At 43.2% G+C, this 24,179-nt stretch overlaps 1 protein-coding gene across 1 annotated transcript in view; it reads left to right on the forward strand.

Annotated features, from left to right (window-relative positions):
* Positions 1 to 3,109: 3,109 nt before the first annotated feature.
* Htr4 (5-hydroxytryptamine receptor 4) overlaps positions 3,110 to 24,179 on the forward strand; it is a 149,360-nt gene continuing 128,290 nt past the window's right edge. The window contains exons 1-2 of the mRNA XM_051163218.1: positions 3,110 to 3,215; positions 23,378 to 23,489. Of these exons, the coding sequence (XP_051019175.1) occupies positions 3,110 to 3,215; positions 23,378 to 23,489 (218 nt within the window). The remainder of the gene's footprint in view (positions 3,216 to 23,377; positions 23,490 to 24,179) is intronic.

Here is a 24,179-nt window from a genome sequence, read left to right on the forward strand (position 1 = left end):
CAAAGGACACAACAGAAGGGGCCAGGTGACTTTATCTTGCCTGTGATAACTGCTCAGCTACTCTTTATTGACTCAGTCCTCTTGTTCAGGGGACGCGGGCTTTTCGGCACCCACACGCGGCTGGGTTAACACAAAGTGCCGGCCGTACACATTATCTTGGTTTGATGAGGTCTTGTGCTTCCTTTGATTCTGCTTATTTCTTTTGGAATAGACTGGTTCTGGGAAGCTGTTTGCTGGCTGGAGACAGGCCATAGCTTTTGTCTACCTCTGTCTTCTTGTGTATGCCCCTCCCCCACCCCACACCCCCACTTGCAGACCCACAGCAGTGTGGCATCTGAACCACTTGTTATACTTGCAACCCTTCTGCGTCTGACTCTGCTTCTTCCCAAGCCTCAGCCTTTCATAAACATTCTAGAATAGGGCTTCTCAACCTTCCCAATGCTGTGACCCTTTAATATAGTTCCTCGTGCGATGGTGACCCCCCAACCGTAAAATTATTTCATTGCTACTTCATAACAGTAACTTTGCTACTGCTTTGAATTGTAATGTTATCTCGGTTAGGGTTTCTATGGTTGAGATAAAACGCCATGGCCAAAGGCAATCTGGGAAGGAAAAGGTTTATTTGGCTTACACTTCCATATTGCTGTTTATTATTGAAGGAAGTCTGGACAAGAACTCAAAACAGGCCCAAATCCTGGAGGCAGGAGCTGCTACAGAGGCCATGGAGAGGTGCTGCTTACTGGCTTGCTTCCCATGGCTTGCTCAGTCTCCTTTCTTATAAAACTCAGGACTGCCAGCCCAGGGATGGCACCACCCACCATGAGCTGGGCCCTCCCCCATTGACCACTAATTGAGGAAATGCCTTACAGTTACAACTTCTGGAGGCATTTTCTCAACAGTGGCACCTTCCTCTCTGATGGCTCTAGCTTTTGCCAAGTTGACACAAAACCACAAAAACAAATGTAAATATCAAAGATGTAGGGTATCTTATGTATGACCCTCCAAAGGGATCTGCTGTTCTAGAGGAAAAAGGGAAAGAGCATTGTGACATTGACACAGAGAAGATTGCTTGAAGTGCAGCACAATTTGAGTGGAACAAAGCAGCTGGGTATCTGGTCTACCTTGATCACTGGTAATCAAAGGTAAGACATCGATGTGACACTGCAAGAGACAAGCATTGTATAAATTATCCATCAGAACAACAAAATGCTTGATGGTTTAGGATGTGTGGCTGCCTCACAATTCTTTGGATTACAAATTTGATACAGCTTTTCCTGTGTTAATATCAAGGTTTCTGCAGGGCTGCGATTCTTTCTGGATTGGGAGTGGGGTTAGGGGTGGGAGTGGAGGGACTTAGGCCCGTCTTCAACTTCCAAAATCTGTCTGTCTTCTTTGATATATTCATCTTCCAAGCCAGTTACACATGGTCCTACAGTCCTGAGGGAAGGCAGTAGGCCAGTAGGAAGCCCAGTGAGACTCTTTGGTGAAAGTGTGGACTAATTTAAACATTTCAGACAAGTGTAGGGGCGGTGGTTCCTGTAAATCCAGCACTATAAAGGCTAAACAGGGAGACCTCAAGTTCTAGCCTGAACCCTGGCTCAAAACTAAGCAAACTGGACAAAACAGCTGGGGACTAGCCTAGGATGTGTGAGGCCTCAGGTTCAGTCTTCGACACCGAATACAAACCGTCCAGCTCAGTACTTGCTCACTTGACTTGGTTCCCGCACAACTGTAGGTTAATCATTTCTAAGACAGTCTTGGTAGATTTCTTTGCTCAGAGAAGTTAATCACTGCCCACAGCTCCTCTGTTGGGTAGGTTTCCAGGCAGCCTTGTTGGTGCTTGAAGATGAATTCTTCACCCCAAGGTCTCTTGGTCCCCTCCCTCTTTCAAGCAATAAAAGCTTGGCTTTCTCCTAACTGTCCTAGCTCATTTAACACATGCATTGTTTCATCCTTGTAACTGGATGCTTTGATCAGATGTGTTGACAGGAGATGGAATTTGCTCCGTCATAGGCCCTCACAGAGATTCCCTAAGTGGTACCCATGCCTGGACTTTTGGACTACTCTCAGTTTGCACTGAGTGTGAGAGCTTCCAGTGTGAGAGCACTGAGGCTGGCTTCAGTCTAGTCACACGGTCAAGGTCACAGGTGGTCAGAACTGGAAGAACCCGCTAAGTTAACCTCTGACAGGGAGGCAAGGAGTGAACAAACAAGAACTGGGCTGATCCCTTAGGGAGCCTCAGACAACAGACTGCACTAACTCTGGAGAATTTGTGATCCAGTTCTCAAAGCGCCTGGAATTCTCTTGCTCTGAGCCAGGCAGAGTCAGGCATGAGAAGAAGGAAGTAGATTTCACAGAGGAAGGATTGCCTCTGGCACGGGCACCTCAGAGTTTATTGTCTCTGAATAGAGGAAGTGGGTACTCAAGAGGTGAACAGATTTGCCCAAGGTCACCAAGGAGTCTGCAGTGAGGCCAGGGTTTGCTCCCTGTCCCCAGCGAATGGGTACGGTTCTGGTCAGTGAGAGAACATGCTGGCCAACCCAGAGGTGTGAGATCAGTGCACCCTCTGCGCCCACTCCCTTGGGTGCCCCTCTGCACAGGTGGTGCTCAGCGTGCCCTGTGGGGGCGGCAGCGAGCCGGACCGCAGGGGCTCCCAAGCTGGGGGCTGTGGAGCCCGCTGAGCCCAGCTTGGATAGGAGGAGAAAGATGCTCTGTGTGTCCAGGTGAGCCCAGGCTGGGGTCTCCAGCTGGAGCTGGTGCCAGGTGCCCGCCTTCTCGCCTTTTTCCCAGCGCGGGGGCTGGAGCCCGCATTAAGGGGGCGGCGGCAAGGGCGCAGGCAGTGGCGGGGAGCGCTGCTCAGTGCAGCAGCGGGCCAGCAGAAGCCCGGCTCTGCGCTAAAGGTGGCCGCAGCGATCTGCCAGGGCTCTGCTCTCCCTAGCCTTCCGCAGCCGCGTGGTGTTGGGAGTGCTCCAAGAGATCAGAACCCCAGGAGCCCACGTGCGCAGGTGGGGATACCGAGAGGGGGCGGGGCGGGCGGGATGCCCGGGTTGGAGGGGGGGGGGGCTTCAGGGTTCTGTACTTCCGACACCCACCAGCCTTTGTCGCAGGGATGGGCTCTGTGTTAGTGTGGGTGGGTGGACTGTCTGTCTGGGTAGGACCTGTCTGCAGCAGTGTGGGACCACTGAAGGTTGAACGGCTGCCCTGCACTTGTGTAGGTAAGTAGTTGTGAAACAACATGTGTGTTCACTGACTGTATGAGGTTGTGTGTGAAAAGGAGAGGGGGAGAGGAGAGGAGGAGTGGGAGAGGGAGGAGAGGAGAGGAGAAGAGAGGGAGGGAGGGAGGGAGGGAGGGGGCCAGTCTGTGTATCTATCCTTATTGGTGGCTAATTTGATGTATGTCTCGGTGGACTGTGGATGATCGTGAATGTGTGACTGAGTGTGCCCTCATTGTGTAATGTGTAACGAGACACTTCCGTCTTGTGTGTATAAACATCAGGCATGTGTGTAGTGAGTGGCATGAATGTGGATCTTCTGTGCTGCATGATATCTCAGTCAGTACTAGGGACCATCTTGCCATTGCCTTTCGTAGAATCCAATCTCAGTTTAAGATGCTTCTTGTGCAGGCTTGCACCTTGTGTGTGGCACACTGCTGGCAGCTTCTGAAAGAAGTGGCTGTTGATTCAGGCGAATGCTAATTGGTGAAGGTGAAGAAGTCATGGCAAGTTCTTGGCTTCTTAGAGTTCAATATTAGGAAAAAGAAATCTTGGCGATTTCCCATTGAACCCATGGGAGGAAAAGCCCAAAGTGTGTCTTAAGGAATAGATTTGACATGAAAGTGCATTTCAGTGAGGGGACACTGGTGCAAACTTGCTCTCTTGGCCTTCTTATTGCTGGGGTGGAATTCTTTGGGTCATGAAGCTGTTGGTGGCCCTGGCTCAGAGAGTTCAGCATCAGTGACCAAGGGAAGAGAGGTTGCTAGTTGTTGCTTGTGAGCACAGGTAGGGAAGGAAAACATTGATGACGGATGTGGAGCCTGAGAAATAAGGAAGGAGTCAGGGGAAGGACAAGACCCACAGAGTCCTGACAAGTAGTTTCCATCTAGGAAATATCTTCATATAGGGGAGGACATTCAGAAAATAACCAGATGTTCCAGCACTCCAGAGTCATTTTTAAATGTTGCACTTATTTTCTCTGTGCATCTTATTCTAATCTCCCTGTTGTGTTTGCATCATTTCCTCTTCTGGGGAATATCCTTGTTATATTTATTTTTATGTGCTAGAGTCACAGTTGGTATTTAAACTCTGGGACTAGAGTGAAGTTGCCAGGAGCACCAGGGAGCTTTTAATCCACCCAGGAGCAATTAGGGGTGCCAGAACCCCAGAACAATATTACCTCCAGTTTACCCTAAGTTTTCCAGGTTTCACTTCTAATGTGATTCCTCAGGCCAACAAACCCAATGTGTTTTCTCTGTCTTCTGGACTCACAGCCGTCAGTCACTCTTGCTGCTCACCTTCCTGCTTCCCCACAGTCACTGACTGAAGGGCAGCACCTGGAGCTGTCATAAGCAACATACCACCCCAGCCTGTACCCTGGTTTCCCCATGTTGCTGACGCATCATCCCCCAAGTCATCTATGACGTCACCCTTCAGTTATCTCCCTTCATCAGGAGCTGCCAAAGCTTAATCAATTGGCAGTTTGTCTGATTTCCTGGATCCAATTTTTTCCCTTTTCTTATTCTCACCACTGCCACCTTTAGTGACGCTCATAGTTAGGGAATTTCCAAAGTAGACTCAGAGTATGACTACGGGGGTGGGGGTGGGGTGGTGAGGGGCGGGGGGCGGGCAACAAACTCAAGGAAGGAGAGATCCTTGTGATCACCTGTGTCCAACTAAAAATCTCTGTCAGTTCTTAATGAGTGTCATAGGCTGTGACTTAGCTCAGGTCTCCACCTCCCTCAGTCTTAGTTTCTTCACTTGAAAAAGTAGAAACAAAAGATCTCAACTAGAGTCTTGACGCTACATCATTTCGAGGGATTCTCTTCCGCACTGAAAACACTGTGATGGCCACTGTTTTTTTTTTTTTTTTTTTTTTTAAGCAATAATAATTTTAACTAATGTCTCATGTGAACCTTTAAAAATTTAGTAACCTTTGAAAAAAATCTTGTTCGATTTTGGGGGAAAGGTGTAGGTAAAGAGGAGAACTGAGATGTACTGTTGACTTAAGTTTGATGTTGAGGGTTAACTTCAAACAACGTGTAATAACGTTTGAGGCGTTTTAAAGGTCACTCAGTTTTCATCTTCGTGAGGTGCCAGAGACTGCCTTATTAAGATAATGTCATGTTACATTATAATTCATGTTTTCTCAGGCCTCAACAGCACTGGCATTTGGGATAGATGATTCTTGTTGTCCTGTGCATTGCAGCATACTTAACAACATCCATCCCTAGCATCCATTAATTCCCCAACGTTACAACAACCAAAACTGCTCCCCAGCACTGCTCACTGTGCGGGGGTGGGGGACAGTCTTCTCACACTCCAGTTGAGAATCACCGCTATCACACCTTGTCACCTTGTAGCTTTATACAGCCACACGCCACAACCAAACACTTGCTGTGTTACTAACTGTCATCCCATCCTGTTTCATGTTAGCCACCCTCACATAACCTCCTTTATTCGTTCTGGGTTTTCTCTGCCTGCAAGTACTCAAGATGTGCTGAAGGCCAAGAAACATTAATAGTCTTAATAACTCACATTAACCCAGCCCTTGATATGTACCAGGCACAGTTCTAAATGCTTTTTGTGGATAGTCGCATTTAATCTTCATTAAGAATCCTAGGAGAGAGAGAGAGACAACTATTGCCTTCATTTTAGAAATACAGGACTCAAGCTTATAGAGGTAAAATAACATGTTCGGTTCCCTCAGCTATTGGGTGTTGGAGCTGGCGCTGGCTGGTGTGATAGCTTGCTGCAGCTCTGTGTTGGGACCTTCACACTGTACTGCCTTGCATGAATGAGATTCAGTGTTACAGGCTAGATAGGAGGAGCTAAAAGATTCCTTAGCCTAGTTGTAGGACCAAGTCTGCCCCTAAGAAGGACTCTAAAGACTCTAGGTTGTAAATTGTGTTCAATTGTCATATGTGATTCTTCATTAAAAAAAAAAATCCTTCTCTTATTCAGAATTAGCTCAAAGGTATGTGTAAGGTGAGAGAGTATTATCTAGGCAGGGTCATGGAAGAGACAGTGTGAAGCGAAATGGAAGGAGGTGACGGGACCAAATAGTGCACAAGGGTTTTTTGTTTCTATTAATTCTACCTCACTGTCAGTCTTTGTCATCAAAGTTAAGGTTCCTGCGTTTTCAACTCTCTCCTTAGTCTTTTGAGCCTGCTTTTTGAGCATCTTATTCTGCATGCTATTGACTTCCTCCTGTTGTAGCAGAGGTAAAATAAAATGTAAATGGCTCTTCAACAGGGTAGTTGATAGGCCTGGCCTGCAATAGTGTTAGAGTAAGGGTGACTCTGATAGCCTTGGGAATCCAAGGCTGACTAAGAAGGCTGCCTGCTGGACCCACAGACTCACAAGCTCTGGCTCTGTACATCTGTGGTTTGGTTGAGTGAGTGGCCTTCAGTCTTTCATGAGCAACAAAATAATCTACTGGGCTGGCTAGAGCCATGGCTTCTGATATGTTTCAGGGTTAGCGTAGGACAGTTTTCACTCTGAATGGAGCAACATGCTGTTGCTGCTTCGCTGGAAACCACAATTGGGGCTAAGCCTTAGATAACTTTTTAAAAGCCCTAACACACCCTTTTATTGAGAAGTGATATTTTAAAAATAACTAAGCATGGCATTAATGAGAAGGAATTGGTGGAGCAAAATGCAAAAACAATAAGTGCAATGAACCCACATCTCTCGTTAAGCAATTGCCTCAGATCTTTCCATGTCCTGGTCCACACCCACCTCTACCTCATTTGGGTGATAAAATACCCCAATATTCACAGGATAATCCAGCCCCAAAGTCCTTTACTACATTGCACGATGCCAAGTATATTGTGGGAAGCCTCTAAGCCTCTATTCTCAACCACCTAGCTTTTGTTTTTTTGTGCAGTTGCATTGTATTTCCTTTTCTTTCAGATCTACATTAGAATGATTGGAGAAAATCAGTGGAAATCAGCACATTTAGGTGTAACTGATGAAAATCTTAAATACGGATCAGAAAGTTTCTTTAAAAATTGAAACATAAACTCAGTCAAGCCCTCCACTCCTCCTGAGTCCCAACATCTGCTTTTGGTTTTGCATGATCACGTCCAAACTATGGACCCTTAAGAACTTCTTCAGAAATATCTTTTAAAAATGATTTATTTGCCAGGTATAGTGGCACACACCTTTAATCCTAGTAATGGGAAGGCAGAAGAAGGCGTGTATCTCTGTGAGTTTTAGACCAGCCTGGTCTACAGAGTGGGTTCCAGGACAGCGAGAGCTATATAAGTAAAAGTCTGTCTCAGCCGCCGCCGCCGCTGCCACCACCACCACCACCAACAATGATCTATTTACTTTAATTTTATTTGTATGAGTGCTTGCCTGCATGTATATATGTGCGCCCTGTGCATGCCTAATGTCTGACAGACCAAAAGAGGGTACTCGATTCCATGACACAGGAGTTACAGAAGGTTGTAAGCAATTATGTGGTTCCTGGAAACCAAACCTGGGTCCCCTGCAAGAACAGTAGACACTGTTTTTCCCCCTTTTAAAAAGTTAATTAATTAATTTATTTTTAATTAATTTATTCAGATTACAACTCAGTTGTTATCCCATCACTTGTATCCTCCCATTCTTCCCTCCCTCCCACTTTCACCCTATTCCCCTCCCCTAGTTCTATGACTGAGGGGGACCTCCTCCCCAACTTTATGGTCATAGGCTATCAAGTCTCATCTTGGTAGCCTGCTTATTCATTCTTTCAGTGCAACCAGGGCTCCCTACCAAGGGGAGGCCGTCAAATATGAGGCACCAGAGTTCATGTCAGAGTTAGTCCCTGCTCTCTACCCAACTGTGAAGAATGAGCAATAGACACTCTTAACTGCTGATCCATTTCTGCAGTCCCCAGAAAGGGCTTGCTATTTTGAAACTTGAATAAAATAATGTTTATTGGGTATTCATGATATTCTATCAAAGTTTAAGTAGGTTTTCGTATACCTGGACTTTTTGGATTTTTTTCCTATCAACTCTTGAGAGAAGTACTGTTTCTATGGTTTACAGATTTGGAAAGCAGAGCCTAGAGATTTTAAGAATTCCTGTACGCAGAGGCTAGTTGTCCTTTTTGGCTCTGCCTAATAAATGTTAACAATGGTTTACTTAAACAAAGATTGGAACCTATTGGAAGGACACTGGGGCTTTTTATAAGGACTTGAGGAACCAGGCTGCAGGGCAGAGGGGTGAAAGGTCACTCCCAGAGAGCTCAGCTCTAGGAGGTCAGGACCTGTCCTTCACTGCTCTCATTAATGTAACACCTTTACAGTCTGGGTCACTCAGAATTCTTCTGAAATGGCTCTTACTGGGTCACTTATCTGTGAACACAAGGTCAAGGCTAAGTGTAACTGTCAGGGACTCATGCTGATAGTGCTGGTAGATTTTTCCTGTGACAAATGATCTTTGGAAACATCAAATAAATGTTGCCTATTCTCAACCACCTAGTTTGGTGAAGATAGAATTTAAAGTCAGGGTTATCTCCATCCCTGTGCATTTTTTTTTGTTCCTAAAGTGATGGGGGAAGAAACATAAATGTGGCATAGAATAAACACACCTGTGTTTCCCCCACGAGACCCTACTGCCCATTCCCTAGACAGAGTCCTGGTCCTTTCATCTGTATGTACCTCCTGGATTTCTGGCACATCTTTGCCTTCTATTGTCGGTGCCATTTGGCCTGACCTCTCACTCTGTTAATGCATGTCACACCTCTGACAGAGATCCCAGAAGTGGGTCAGAGGTATCAGCTTGTCCCAGTCAATCCCCCCTAGGGAGTAAATAATTAAGGCTGGTATATACCTTGCACTGGCTGGGAATTTTGCTGACAACCCATCAGTCCATTCCTTAAGGATAAAAATGTTGCTATCTGCTCCCCCTCCCCAATTTTTATAATGAGGAATCTGAAATCAAGACCAGTGACATGGTTTACCCAGGGTCTGATTTGGAAGAGCCAATACAATTGGGATTGAACTTTGGTCACCTGCCTCTGCAGAAGCGCTTTCCTACTTGCCAAGTAGCTGTATCTCAAGTAGATGAACTCAAGGCCAGCACTGAGGTCAATGAGGTCACAAGCGTCAACAACTCCCACTGCTCTGATCCTATACACAACCCACCTCTCCAATAAGTAGTCTCCCTGACTCCTTTCACACAGCCCAGGTTAGTGCAGATGCTTTCACAGAACTAATCAATGCGTTTTTCCCAGCGTTTCAAATTTCCTATGAAAAAGACAGGCTGGGAAATTACTATTATAGATATTTCTTTACTGTGTTCCAAGAACTCGTGTGTGTGTGTGTGTGTGTGTGTGTGTGTGTGTGTGTGTGTGTGTGTTAATTTGAAATAGTACATCTGGAAGACAGATGGGCTGAATATCCTAAGGACACCTGACAGCTGGAGACTAGTGGCTTACATGAACAAAGCAAGGAAGTCAATCTGATGGATGCTAAGAACTCCTTGGTTGGGGTATGATTTAAACTATATTCTTTCACATACTTGTAGATGCCAAGGGGGCAGGGAGCTTTTGAAGATGTCTTCATGCACTAAATAAAACTAAGCTGGGAAAGTTGAACTTGGGACTCGCTAAGACAGGCATCCCTTTGTGGGATGGCTTAGCAGGTAAAGAGCTGGGCTTTAGAGCCGCTTTCCTGTGTCACCTTGAACAGCACCCATTTTGTTATGTCTCAGTTTATCTGTCTGTAAAATGAGGATAACTGTAGCTCTGCCCCATAGTGTCGTGTGAAGACAAAAATGGGATGAGGCATAAAAGCGTTTGGTCATAGGCCCACTTAGGATGGTTCTTTATTGAGTTAAATGGGCTTTCGTAAAATCTATTGGTAAAGTTTCATTTTTCCCATTTTTTGGGGGGGGCAGGGCAGATGTTTTTGGGAGGAGAGTGTAGAGATAAGCATTTTAGAGGTGACATTTTTATCAAGGAAATGTTGGGATTCTGCTCAAGCATTTTCAGGTAAGAATGTGTCAGTAGCTTCTGTTCACTGAGATTGCATTGGCAAAGCTAATTGGATAGGATGATTTGCATATTATATCTGAAATATAGAATTCTGCACAAGCTGTTTTCTAGCCCAAGAGTTTCAGAAGCAGAGGAAGAAGGAGATATGCTGCAGAGACCTTGTTCTTGGCATGCTCAACAAATCCTGGGACCTAGGACTCTTATTCATTGATGGAGGAGGTTCCCAGAAGGGGTCCTTACCTGGGCGGATGCTCTCTATCTGTGTAGCCATTCCAGAACTTCCCCCACGGTTCATTTGAACAGAACAACCACCAGGGTATTTGATAATTGGAGATTCCTAGCTTTCCTGGACCTGCAATTTTGGAAGAGGTTTTGAGATTCATCTACACTTGAGAACCACCAGCTTCAAAGCCTGAATTTAGGTCTAATGAAAACTTTGGCTTTGGTTGCTCCCAGTTTCAGGTATCTGAGATTAAAGGTGAAAGACTCATGAAGCGTTGTCATGCTCAGCTTCCTTGTGGGCAACAGGGATGGCTTCTGAACTCACATCTCAGAGTAGGAGACACACGTCATCAGGTGCATCACTTCCATTTTGAAGACTCACCACAGGAAATAATTCCTCAGTGACTGACTGCACCTTGTTAGGAAGTGGGCTAACATTACAGAATTCACTGGGAACCTAGTGTATAGATTTGCATTAATCATGAAAGGTTGATATTACACATGCTGCCACGCCATGGGTGACACCATCAGGGTAGGGAGAGTTAAGTAATTTGCCAAGGTCATCCTAGCAGTTGTGAGGACTAGAACAGATTTCAGGGCTGTAGGTTGAATTTTGGGTTGGCAAAGTCTCTGGGTCGTTTTCTGTGTGGCCTACAAGCTAAGAGCCATTTTACATTTCAAATTGTTAGGAATATATCAAGTGAAAATTTTATGAAATTCAGATTTCCATGTCAATTTGTTGGCACACAGCCATACAGTTTTATTTCTATAATGTCTGTGGCTGCTCTCACACAACCTGCATAGCTTGTTACTTAGGGGGATGCCTTTATACTCTGAAAAGCTCAAAACACCTAAGTAGCCCTTTATAGAAGGGCACAGTATGTTGCCCCTGCTGCTTTAAAAAAAACTACGCCCATGCACCCCAAATTCCAGTCATCTGAATTCCGTCCCTTTGTGAATCTTGCCAACACTCATACCATCTGGAACATTATCTGCACAGCATTTTCTGCTAGGTTAATTAATTTTCCTTAAATGAATTTATCTTTAAAAATATCAAAACTGTAAGTGTAAGTCAATAGCATTTTCAAGAAATAGAAGACACCATAAAAAGAGTGCACACACAGTGAGAGAAAACACAGCTAGACAGTAAGCAATGCCTACGGTTCTTCCTATATTCCTCCTGATGCCTTCTCTGTTTTCCCATAGGCTGCCTTGACTTTCAGTGACATACCTGCACTGTTTGTGGAGATCCCTCCTAGAGGTGCCTGGGAATCCCCATGATCCTCTGTGACCAGCCTTAAGCAACAAATTACGGGTGTGGGAGTACTGATGCCCCAGTTACCGCCCACCCTTTTAAGAAGCTCTGAGGCATATGATGTCCTTATCGCCCAAAGTTTGCCTGTAAGCTTTTGTTTCGGTGTCTGAGTAACGTCTTTCTCATGGGCTGCCTCTCTCTTTTCTTTTCTCTTCCTTTCATTTAATAATCATAATCCCTTCACAGATTACCTTCACTTGCCAGAAAAACTATGTGGACTCATCTTTACATTGAGATGTGCTCCCAGGTTCCCAACTAAGATAATGGTGTGAGTCTTGCTAAAGACTATAGGCAAGAGGCCTGTTCTTTTATTATTATTATTATTATTATTATTATTATTATTATTATTATTACTATTATTATTATTATTATTACCACAATTAGTGAATAGCAGGAAGATTACCCTTTAAATTATTTTTCAAGGCCATAATATAATTACATTATTTATCCCTACCCATTCTTCCCTCCAAACCATCCCACATACGCCTCCTTGCAAATTCATGGCCTCTTTTTTTATTATATACATATATATATCCTGAAACAGCAGGAAGATTTTCAAAGACAAATGAGCACACATCTGAGTCCTTCTCCTCAACATAAACAACAGTGTTTAAAATAGAAAATGAGGGACTCAGGAGATGGCTTTGTGGTTCAGAGAGTCTGCCGCTCTTATAGAGGATCCAAGTGTGATTGTCAGCACCACCTACACAGGTGGTTTACAACTCCAGCTCCCGGGGATCAAATACTTCTCTCTGGACTCTGAGATCACCTGTATTCCATATGCATACACACACACACACACACACACACACACACACACACACACACACGGGGAGGGGTAAGGGAGGGGCACAGGTGCATAATTATAAAATAAAAACTTGGTGAAATAGAAAATCAAAACAGAACACATTTTCCACTGTACTATGTTGGTACTCAATTAGTTCCCAGTGCTGGAGCCACCTGTTTCCTGTCGTCATATTCTTTCTCAAGTGGTAGGAGAACTATGTCTGGCCAGTGCGCCACCTTGGTTCTGAAAAGAGAGGCCCTGGAGCAGCAACATCAACAGTACCTATGAACTTGTTATACATACAGATTATAAACCCATTCGACCAGAAACATGAGGGGGCCATTTTGTTTTAACAAGCCTGCAGGTGGTTCTCATGCATGAAAGCTACAGCCCAACCATAAACAGCCTCGTGTTTTGTTCTGCTCTCATTGTGTGCTTGGATTTCATCAGAAATTCAAACTCATCTCCACCTTGCTTTCTGCCCTCAGACGTGACTCGTGGCTTTCTGGCCTCTTTTTGTAAGGTGGACTCTTGCCAAGGCACACAGGTTGATAACTGGAAAACTGGTGATTTGAATGATCTACCAAATAGCAAGTCTCAAACTTCTCTCCAGACCTCTATTCCCACCCCCACCCCATACCCCAATATGGGACTAATTCCTTCTCCAATTATGACATCATGGTGCACATTTAATAGATACTTGCCAATTGTGACCCTGGGTCTCCTTATAGACTCTGTTGTCAAAAGGAGCTGCTGATCAAGTGATCACAAAAATCTGTTTTAAGTTATTCTTAATCTCCTTTCCATGCTGAAATGCCAAGATGGATCCTTAATTGGTCCTGGCTTGTCTCTGGCAAGCCTTCTGTATTTCCAGTATTCCTTGAAGGTTGGGATCCCCACCTTGTAAGAAGTCTGTTTTCTACAAACATTCCTGTCTAGGAACAGACATGGCATTCTTGCTGCTTCTTCATCTTTCTTATAATCTGTTGTTTTCCCTGTGAGGTAGACAAAGTGAGCCTCTTCCATGGTCTTCACTGTTTAAAGCAGCAGTTTCTAGCCATGATGCTAAACTTGCCACTGAGCAACAGCTTATTTATCCAGGAAGAATATTTCCTTTAGTTACTTTTGAAAAAATATATTAAAGAGTGTTTTGTATTCACACGCACACACACACACACACACACACACACACACACACACACACACACACACATTCATGGGCCCCAGCATACTAACACCCCAAGTATGACTGAATTGGCTCCTATGTGGATTTCTACACAAGAAAATTAGATTGTTACTTAGGACAAATTATCCTAGACCACAGCTCAAGTGGCATTTTGGCTACCAATTCTGGTAGATCAAGCTTATGGAACATAGGTACTAACCCCCCGCCCCCATTTGTGTTATACAAATTTGTATCTGTGCACCAAAACATAAATGCTTAAATAAAAAAAATAGTATGGATTTGGGAAGATGGTTTTTACAGAGATAATCTTTTTCTAAAATGAATATATCAATTGGCAGAGGTTAGAAAGATTGTGAAAATAATATTCTACAAATTCCAAGTGGTTTCTGGGTAAATATCCAAGTAAATAGCTAAGGAGAAGAAGTTTTCTTGTTCAGTGAGAATTTGCACAACTGCATTTTCAGATGATTTAGTACCTTTTTAAAAAAGCCCATTTTTTACTTTAAGGGAGTTGGTGCTGGTGGAAATCACAGCAAACATGAAATTTATGACTGCTTTGAGGTTACCTGTTGTGTGATGCTGGTGAGGTTGTGTGTACTTTGGAGCTTATGGTTGGTGACAGGCTAGACCATGGAGGTGAGGAGGTCAACAGTACACACTTGAACAGTTAACTTTTATAAATACCTGCTGCTGTCATCATCATCATCGTTGTCGTAGTTGTTGTCGTCATCGTCATCATCATCATCATCATCATCATCATCATCATCATCATCATCATTTGGCTCTGCCTAGAAGATGGGTGAAATATGTTTGACACAGTATGTGCATTTCTTTTAATTTCTGTAATCTGTAATTCCTTGAAAAATTTCTCTGTGCTCATCCCACCCAATAATCTGCACCTTTCCATTCCACGTCTGGGCAACCTGAGCTCTTGATTGGTGAACAGACTTGCTTACGAGGAACAGTGAGTCGGCAGCAGGGCAGGGCTGAGAACACACAGCCCGTAACTCCTCTGTCTAATGCTCTCGCGAGCATGCCAGGCTTCTAGCCTTGACTTGGCTTTTTAAGATACATAATGTTTTACTTATTTCTGACACTTGTCCAAAACAAAGATATTGAGTATGACCTTTGATGTAGAAATGTAACCCATGTAGGCATATTCTAAAAAAAAATGTTGTCCCTCTGAGCATAGTTATGCATAAATATCTGCCCATGCAACCAAATCCAAGGAAAGCAAACAGGACACAGCAAAGCAAACTGAGGTTATGACTTAGCTCCAGGTGGGATGGTGTTGGCAACGTACCAAACTACATTGATCTTCCGTTCCAATAGGTGGGAACTATTACAGGTGAGTCCAGTGTGCATATTTCTTATAATAGAGATGCAACTACACACTTTCTGTTAACCTTTAACAATGGTTTTCTAGCAGTGTTTCAGACCTGTCTGAGGCACACTAACCTTGTGGATTTTCATACCTTTAGTCATTAAAATCTTAGAAGCCAGAAAACTGAGGGTTCAGTTCAGCAGTTTGGAGGGCTGTAAAGATGAATTCTTCTTCTTTCTCTTTTTACTCTGTAAGGAACAGTGTTGTGTGTGAAGATGTCTATCAAAGAAAATAAGCTCTGAAGAGTCTATGTTGTGTGCTCCTGTTGTTTTCTCCTATGATGTGTACAATTCCAGTGGCTGAGCTTGTTGTGGTCCTGAGAGGATACAGAGACACTCATCCCTCACATGATAGAAAGGGTTGTTTGGCTTTCTCTTCATATTTACCCCCAAAACTTACCAGGCTCTTTTTTTCTGCCTGACATAATCTCAAAGTGTTTCTTGAAGGCAGACTCATATGGAGAGCAGTGTTCCTTCTTTTTTAGACTAAGCAGCAGGATGCAACATAACTGTCATTAACACACCCATGACTTAGGGGCAGGGGGAGAACTGATATTGAATCTTGCTGTACCCTAGGCTCAGGGAACATGTGAGGAAACAGGGCAAGAAGGGTTCTAAGAGCTAGAAGAAACTGTAAGGTTGCTTATGTCTCCTAGAAATACCAGAGAAGCTACACCCACATGGTCTCACCAACATATGGCTACGTAAGATAAACCTTGAGCACCTGAATTCACAGCTATGCATTCTCAGGTTTGTCAAGTCTTTGCTATGTAACTTTGCAAGTTAATTAAACTCTGTGGCCCCTCAGGCTCCTCATCTGTGGGTTGGAGATAAAGATTCAGAGATGGAAGGAATAAAGAAACTGTCTGGCATTCATAGCAATTTAGTTAATGACAGCTAATTAAAATGAAATGGACTCGCCTATTAAAATTGCTTTATTTTATGTATACATAAATAAAAGTCTTTGCCTACATGTATGCCCATTGTATATGTGTGACTGTGCCTGTGGAAGCCAGAAGGAGGGCACTGGATCCCTAGGATTACTAGTAGTACAAACAATCATGGGCTGGCATGTGGGAGCCGGGGACAGAACCCAGGTCCTTTGCAAGAGCAGCTGTGTGCTTGACTGCTAAGCATCTCTTCACTCTGGCTTTGGCTACCTTTTGCTTACAGTATTTCCCAGTGAGAAATCTGCAGACTGCCAAAACTTAATTTCTTCATTGGCAAAATGAATTAATTACTTAATTTGACTGACAAATCTACAGAGAGACTGAGAAACCTGTAATGTGCTAGGCAGTTTTCTAGGCTTTTATGATATTAGAGTGGTTAAGATAATGGCTTATTAAAGCTTACATGGAAGTGACACAAATAAAACAGCCATTGACTAGGAGAAATGCATGCATCAGAAAGGAAACAATGCAACGTAGAAGACGGAAATCTTCAGAAAATGGAGTCTGAGATTTTAAACATTGAGAGAAGACTTTCTGGGGAAATGACATTTGAGGTGAGAGAACAGTTCTCATTGAATACTGGGAGAGAAAACCAAAGCATAGTTCTCGAGGCGGTCTGTGTGTGTGTGTGTGTGTGTGTGTGTGTGTGTGTCTGTCTGTCTGTCTGTCTGTCTGTGTGTCTGTGTCTCTGTGTGTGTGTCTGTGTGTGTGTGTATGTGTGTGTGTGTCTGTGTGTGTGTGTGTGTGTGTGTGTGTGTGTGTGTGTGTGTGTGGTCTACTTTTGATGTTCAAGAGAAATAGCAGGACTGTGAGCAAGGGGGCAATAAGGTGTGTTTGGGAAGAAGCTCAGGCCAGAGCATATGTGTATGGGCTTGTTACCTACGGTGAGCACTTTGGATTTCATTGTGAGTGTTAGTTACTGTTCTACTGCTGTGAGGAAACATCATAACCATGGCAACTTATATCAGAAAGGATTTTATTGGGACCTTGCTTCCAGTTTTAGCAGAGTAGTCCATGAACATCATGAGGTGAGGAGCAGGTGTCAGGCAGGCAGGCATTGCACTGGAGCAGTAGCTGAGAGCACACATCTGACTAATAAGTTGCAGGTAGAGGGAGATAGACTGGGCCTGGTGTGGGATTTTGAAAACTCAAACCCCTATCCCAGTAGCACACATGCTCTAACAAGGCCACAACTCCTAATAACCCTTCCCAAACAGTCCTGCTAACTGGGAACCAAGCACTCAACCATATGACTCAACAGGGACCCTTTAAACCACCACACACTTCAATCATGTATGCACGCAAGAAATGGCGTGACTTACATCTTAAAATCACTGCTATGCTGGAGAGGAGAGGAAGTGACAGTGGTTGCCAACCAGGAAGCCAAATCAAGAGCGTGGTGGTCTTCTGTGGATCGAGGTGGTGATTCGGGCCATGTCCTACTGGTTTTGGAGCAAGGTGGGATGGGTAAAGTGGGAATAATATGGTGTTTGCAAGTGGACAAAATGAAGAGCTTTGCTCTAGGGTATGAGGAAACGAATCCCTTTGTTGTGAGTAACTGGGTTTCATGGTGGGTTTGCCAACTGAGATGAAAAACTCTAAGGTGGAAAGTAGATTTTTTTTTTTGTTGTTGGTGGTGAGAAGTGATAAGTTCAATTAGAAATGCTTTTTCATTGTCCTGCATGAGATGTCAGGTGGGCAATATGAATCTGGGAGAAACTTGGGTTGGAGATCAACTTTGGGTACCTATTGCAAACTTACTATGGGTATAAACCACCTGACAGATACGGCCACTCCAGGAATGATTTTACAGAGAGAGGAGAGCCCTGATACTCAAAAGTCAGGGCTTTGTACTTGTGTATTTCAAATAAAATATTATTTGACTCTAAAATGGAAGATTGAAAGTGGTAGACAGAGCTATGTTGACTCAGGCTGTGCATGTATTTATGGGTCTGGGGTCCTAAGGTTCTGCAGGTTGAGCCTTCCCTTAACTTGACACAACCGTAGAAAGGTCTGGGTTTGTGTTGGAGTTCGAGGCGCTACTGAAAAGCACTGAAAACAGAAGTCTGTCCTTTGTTCCCCTCTCCTGTCGTGGTTGACCACATTCTTCCTGAATGTTAGCCAACTCATCTAAAGACTTAGGTTGAGTTTCTTCGTTCTCTTTGGTGGATAAACAAACATAGGGTGTTTTTTCCCCTTGGTAAGATTCAATTAGAAAAGCCACAGATGGAATTATAGGCTACCAGAGCTGGACGCTAACCTAGAGCTGTTCTCATACAACCCCTCCCATTCTCTGAGAAGTGATTGGTGATGCCTGAAAGGAAATGGAGCCTCTGCCTAGTGTGACCTGGAGAGGCAGCTGCACTCTGCCTCTGCAGTTTGTAACTGAACATGTGGTGGGATGGGTGTGATACAAACCTTAAAGTTTCTCTCACGTAGGAGGGCTAACAGGGCCAACTTGGTTACGTCAAGAAAGGAATGTAAGGGCTTCTGTGGGTCTTCACTAAAGGAACTATCTGTAATTAGAGACTCAACTTTCTCTCAATGGATGCTAGGATTTTTTAGCCTAGAATCCCCGGGTGAGTCTTAGAGTCCTGAATTCCTAGGTTCCAGATTCCTGGACTCTGGGCCCAGGGAGATGCTCAGCCACTAAAAGGCTTCCTGCACAAGCATGAGGACCTGGGTTCAGATCTCTGGCATCCATGGAAAGGCCAGTCTTGGTCTGTAAGCCCAGTGCTGGGAGCAGGGCAGAAGAAGCTGGATCCCAGATGTTTTCTTGCTAGTCAATCTAGCTGACTTGGTGCTTCTGGTTCAGTGATAGACAGACAGACAGACAGAGTTTGATTCCTGGGCTCCTTAGAAAGTGTATTTGTATGTTTGCACACATTTTCTGTTTCTGGGCATAGAATAAGTATTTGCTAGAGTTTCTCTCACACTACACTAAGTTTGTGTTGTTTGTAAAAAAAAAAAAAAAACCTGAAAAACCTCATAGGTAAAAAAAAACATTTTAGGCTGTTACTATTTTAATCCTAGGAGTATAGTTACCTATTTTCCCCAGCTAGTGTTCTAAGATAAACTACAGAAAGACACAAATAAGTGTATTAACATAGAATAAAGAAATGTACCCATATGTTTTCGTACCAGTAGATCTATGGACCAAAATTGTTCTGTGGAACTCAGCCAAATGTGCCTCATGCATCCAACCTCAGTGTGCTAATAGCTCTTTGATACAGTATTGGTTATTAAATAGTTCTACAAAATAAAAATTCCAATCAGTAGGAGGCAATACGTTCTTGGCATTTTCTTCCTGTAAGAAAGACCTTTATATATTCTGTGTTACCTTCCTGCCTAATGTCTCATTTTCCTCGCAGGATCCTGTGGGCACTGAAATCCAACATACTCATGCCAGTTTCCTGTAATGGACAAACTTGATGCTAATGTGAGGTATGCTACATTTCTGGATCTGTTGTACTGCTGGCTGTGGGAGTCTGTGATCGACAGCCTCTGCAAACGGGTTGTAGGGGAATTACAAAGCTAAAACGGTTTTTTTCTTAGCTATCACACATATAACTATGAGTGTGCTATACTGTTTGATTATTAGTGCCTTATTACTGTGATTACATGATAAACAGCCAGCTGCTAACGTTTCTAGCTGTATGGACCAATAGATCCCACTTAAAGATAGATGTTTGTTTCTGCAATAAGAAAAAGAATGCGTTTGAATGGAAGCGATGTGGATGAAGATTATCTACCTGTATCTGAACTTCAGATGTGACCCTAAGTGGCTTTGTTGGGAAGGCCCTAGTTTGCCCACTTCTGTTTCCAGCCAGGGTGTCCCATCGCGGTTCTGTGATCCCAGGAGGCAGTGCGCTGTGTGGAGCTATATTAATCTGAGTAGTTTTGTGCTTATTCCTGTAATTTTGTGTAGATCTCGGGCATGGGATGTTTTTCCTAGAGGCTTGTTCTGGTTTATTTGGCATTACCAAACAGTGCAAAGAGAGTTGTATTCAAGGAGGCTTAAGTGGTCTGCTTCTATAGTACTTGAGGCTGAGGATTATCTGCCGGTTGGTGACTGTAGTTGGAAGACGTCCTAAAGTCACATGCCTTATGAAACCACAGGAGACTTTTTCTTTCTTTCTTTCATATGAGACTGGTGAGTGAGTATATTCCAGGTCCAAATCACAGATCTGTGTTCCGGTTTGAGGTGGTGGAAACCGTGAGAGCTTGCTTGACAGGAGTTCTAGCCTGGTCTGACATGAGGGGCAGAGTTGCATTATCATCCCCCCAGAGGATCCCTGAAAGTGCAGAATGTGTCTCACAATACAGTGCAGAATCCCTGGCACTTGGTGGGTTTCAAATAAAGATCCGTTGATCATCTAGTTCAATATAAAAGACATTTCAAATAGGATCACGCTCTAGTGCACCTTGATACAAAAGGGGCTATCGAGCCATAAAATATCTTAGGCACTCAGAAGACATTGTGGATTTTGTTACTTATCCAATAGTAAATAACTTGGTGCAGACTCCACACAGATTCTTAAACCTGCCAGCATGCGCTTTACTTTCCTCTCAGAACTTGTGGGATTATTTGTACAGAGAAGGCAGTGGGACCCAGAGAGTCTCACCTTTCCTTTCCTTCACCAGAAAAGCCAAGTGAGCAATACTGATGGTGCAACATTACACAACAGTCTCTAAGTTGGATCAGACAGGGTCAGTTGGTTAAGGCGCACCACTGGGGGGTGATGATTCAGACATTGCAATCCCTCACTTGCCAGCTTTTAGACACTTATTTATAGCAGTGTTAGCTTTCGATGGTGAAATATGATTCTATTAAGTGAACATTAGCTGTTCTCCTGGGATACTGTGGAACAGTGGTGTGGGATTCAAGATGATATCACACCCCAGAATGTTGTCTGTGGACCGTTCTCTCAGTCCGTTTTCTAACCGGATCCTATCAACATATGCTCATCCCTACCTACTCCCCCTCTCTACCCACAATATTAGTAACAGGCAAATGTCATGGACTTTCTATTGATTTCCTGCTCAGTACAGCCTCTGAGTGTCCATAAAAAAGAAGGCATCTTGGTTCACATTTGCCAAATTGTGATGCATACAACATTAGTAATTCGCAACAAATTTAGGTAGCATACAGACAACTTTTAGTATCATAGAGAGTAATATTTTGTCACTTATCAATTGAAATAAATTTCCTTTTTATATAAATATATTAAACGTTGAAAGTGAGTTTATGTAAAGAAAAATGAACTCCAGAAATAATTATTAATGAACTAATACAATCAATCACAATGGTTCTGTACAAATGATGATGTTCTAGAATGTTCTAGGTGTAGCTCGATAGAGTAAATTTTACCATTTTGAGGAAAGAGATCAGAGGTTCTTCTTTCTAGTCTCTGTCTTCACATAAAATGTAAACAGATAATGAGGTGAGAACTGAAAGCCCTAGGCTCCTGGCTGAGGACAGGGATTCTTTTACTTGCTCTGTAGACAGAGGAAGATCAATGAGGAAAGAGTGAAAGTCAGAAGAGAACAAACATCAGGAGAGGAAATGGCTTGGCTTGGCTTGGATGGGAAGAGACTTAACAACGAATAATCTAGCAGCTGTAACAGACATTGAGATTAGGTGTGTGTGTGTGTGTGTGTGTAAGTTATAGAGCTAGCTGACATGACATTTTCTGTCTGGGTAAATATGAAAATATGGATTGGAAAAAAGAATGACTATTCAGAGCCGGGCGTGGTGGCGCACGCCTATAATCCCAGCACTCGGGGGGCAGAGGCAGGTGGATCGCTGTGAGTTCGAGGCCAGCCTGGTCTACAAAGTTCAGGACAGCCAAGATAACACAGTGAAACCCTGTCTCAAAATAAAAAACTAAAAAAAAAAAAAAAAATGACTATTCAATAATGGACACCCAAAAGGAATGGAGTAGTGTAAAGCAATACACATATTGGGGAAATTTTCAGAAGTAATTTTCACTTTTGTGGCCTGTAAGATGGAGGAACTCTAATCAACACTCCCAAAACATGAAGAGATAATTAAATCACTGATTGAATTTGTAACTAAATAAAATGTCTTACAGTTTGTCAAACCATATTGACAGTTTCAGTTTTTGTTCGTGCATCTTCACTGAACTGAATTTGCTTCTCTAGCTTGGTCCTTGATATTATCCACCTGTCAGAGTTCTTGGCTAGAAGCATCAGCAACTAATCCTGGAAATCATAATCAGAGGTAATTTGGGACCAGCTATCCTGGAACTTAAAAAGTTAAGACCAACATGTTAGAGGACCATGTTTAAAAAATGGACAAATAGGTCAGGAATGGTAGAAGATCCCCAATAGTGAGACGTGCAGTGGCCATGTTTTTGCACATATAAGAAGAATAAGGAAAGGAACACTAGATCTTGCTTCTAGAGATAGGAACTGCAATGCGAAAACTTTCTCTGGAAGGCTCTCCAACCCCAAGTGAGACGATGGGAGGGCAGCTCGAGGCATGATGAAACATCACAGCGAATCCAAGCCTGTCTGGAAAGTGAGCCCTGACAAGCTCTTCCTAGGATAACAGGGTCTCTCAAGTATCACAGGGAGCTGACAGCTTTTTCCAAACAATCTGACACCCGCTGAATTCTAGAGGTTTTGCCCCCTGTGTTTCCTTTGGGGGCTCTGGAGTAGGCAGCTGTATTCTTTTCCAGAGAGGGTTAGAGAAAAAGGAAACAGTTTTCTCTAATTTTGCAGCAGCTGACCTTCTTAAACCTCCTTATTGCTAAGGAGACTAAAGCACTGGTTCTCCCTTCTCTGTAAGACTGGAAATTCAGAAGCCACTCAGTGTGGCTGTAAAGTCTCCTTCCCTTCAGAGACAGCTGAGCTCCCTGTATAACTGAGAATGCTTCCACCGATATGTGGGTTTCCTTGCTTCAGGTGTGACTCCTGAAAGCAAGGTGGGTCTCAATTATTTTCTTCCTAAGGCTAATTACAAGAAAAAGGAGTTTACTTCCAATGACTTTTCCTGTGAATATTTAATTCCAGAAAGAACACAATTCAGGGCAGCATTGACTAGGTGAAGAAGTCCTTGGCATTGCCTTGAGATCATGACCCCATTCTTTGAGTAACAGCAGCCTTCCTTTGTATTTAGCTTTCTTGTATTGGGAGCTTCTTGCCACCCTGGGTTTATCTCTTTGCCTGTGGGGCTCTCTGAAGTTCTCTTTTTTGCTGCCCCTGAAGTCTCTGCAGCTTCTCCCTCTTCAATAAGGGCATCCTCATCTGGGATTCTGTTTCTTCTCTGCAAAATGGTTCTGTGTTCTCTTATTAATGTTTCTTATTAGGAAGTAACAAAGCACCTTACACAGTTAAGAATCGTAAATGGCAGCAGTCTCCTTTTTGCTACAATTCTGAAATACTGAGAGCCAAGTTCACAGGCAGTAAAAGCAAGGATGGGTAGGTGTTGAGGCTCTAATGTACATTTATTTTATCTCTCAACTTCTTTTAGTCTCTTTGGCTTACATTTGGTATTTTGATAAAGCATCTGCATCTTAATAAGCTGATTTAAAGAAGTGAGAGAAAGAAAAAGCCCAAAATTGAACACTGTAATAATAAAACACATAATCTCGATGTAAAAGCATGTCTTGTTGTATATAACATATCACATTAATAAAAAGCCATCACAAAGCTAAGCAGTTGAGTTTGGAGTCATTACTCAGTTGCCATTAGGTCCTGGTGTACTCTGCTACAATTCTTTACTTCAAGACATTGCATGAAATAACAATGTGACTACAAAAATGTAGTGAAATTATTCAAGCTTACAAATGAAAAAAGTGCAACAATTGTTTCAATAGAGAGGTTGGTTTTTGGCTTGATCATTGGTACTGATGATAATACATCTTACATTTGACAAAAATCTTGGGATGAAGTTAGAATTTTTAATGCTAACTATTTAAAAAAACTCAAAATAATTCACAGATATAAATTGCCCTCCCCGAAGACAGCAATATGGAATCAATTTAGAACTAGGGTTAGTTCGTGTCTGTAACCTGGCAATTGGCGTTGGGAACAGGTGCAGTCTTAAGGCTGGGTTTCAAAGGAGTTATTTTTATGATTCTTTTTAGATGTAAATGGAAATTATACTCA

Source organism: Acomys russatus, chromosome 20, assembly GCF_903995435.1.
Source record: "Acomys russatus chromosome 20, mAcoRus1.1, whole genome shotgun sequence".
NCBI classification, from domain to species: Eukaryota; Metazoa; Chordata; class Mammalia; order Rodentia; family Muridae; genus Acomys; species Acomys russatus.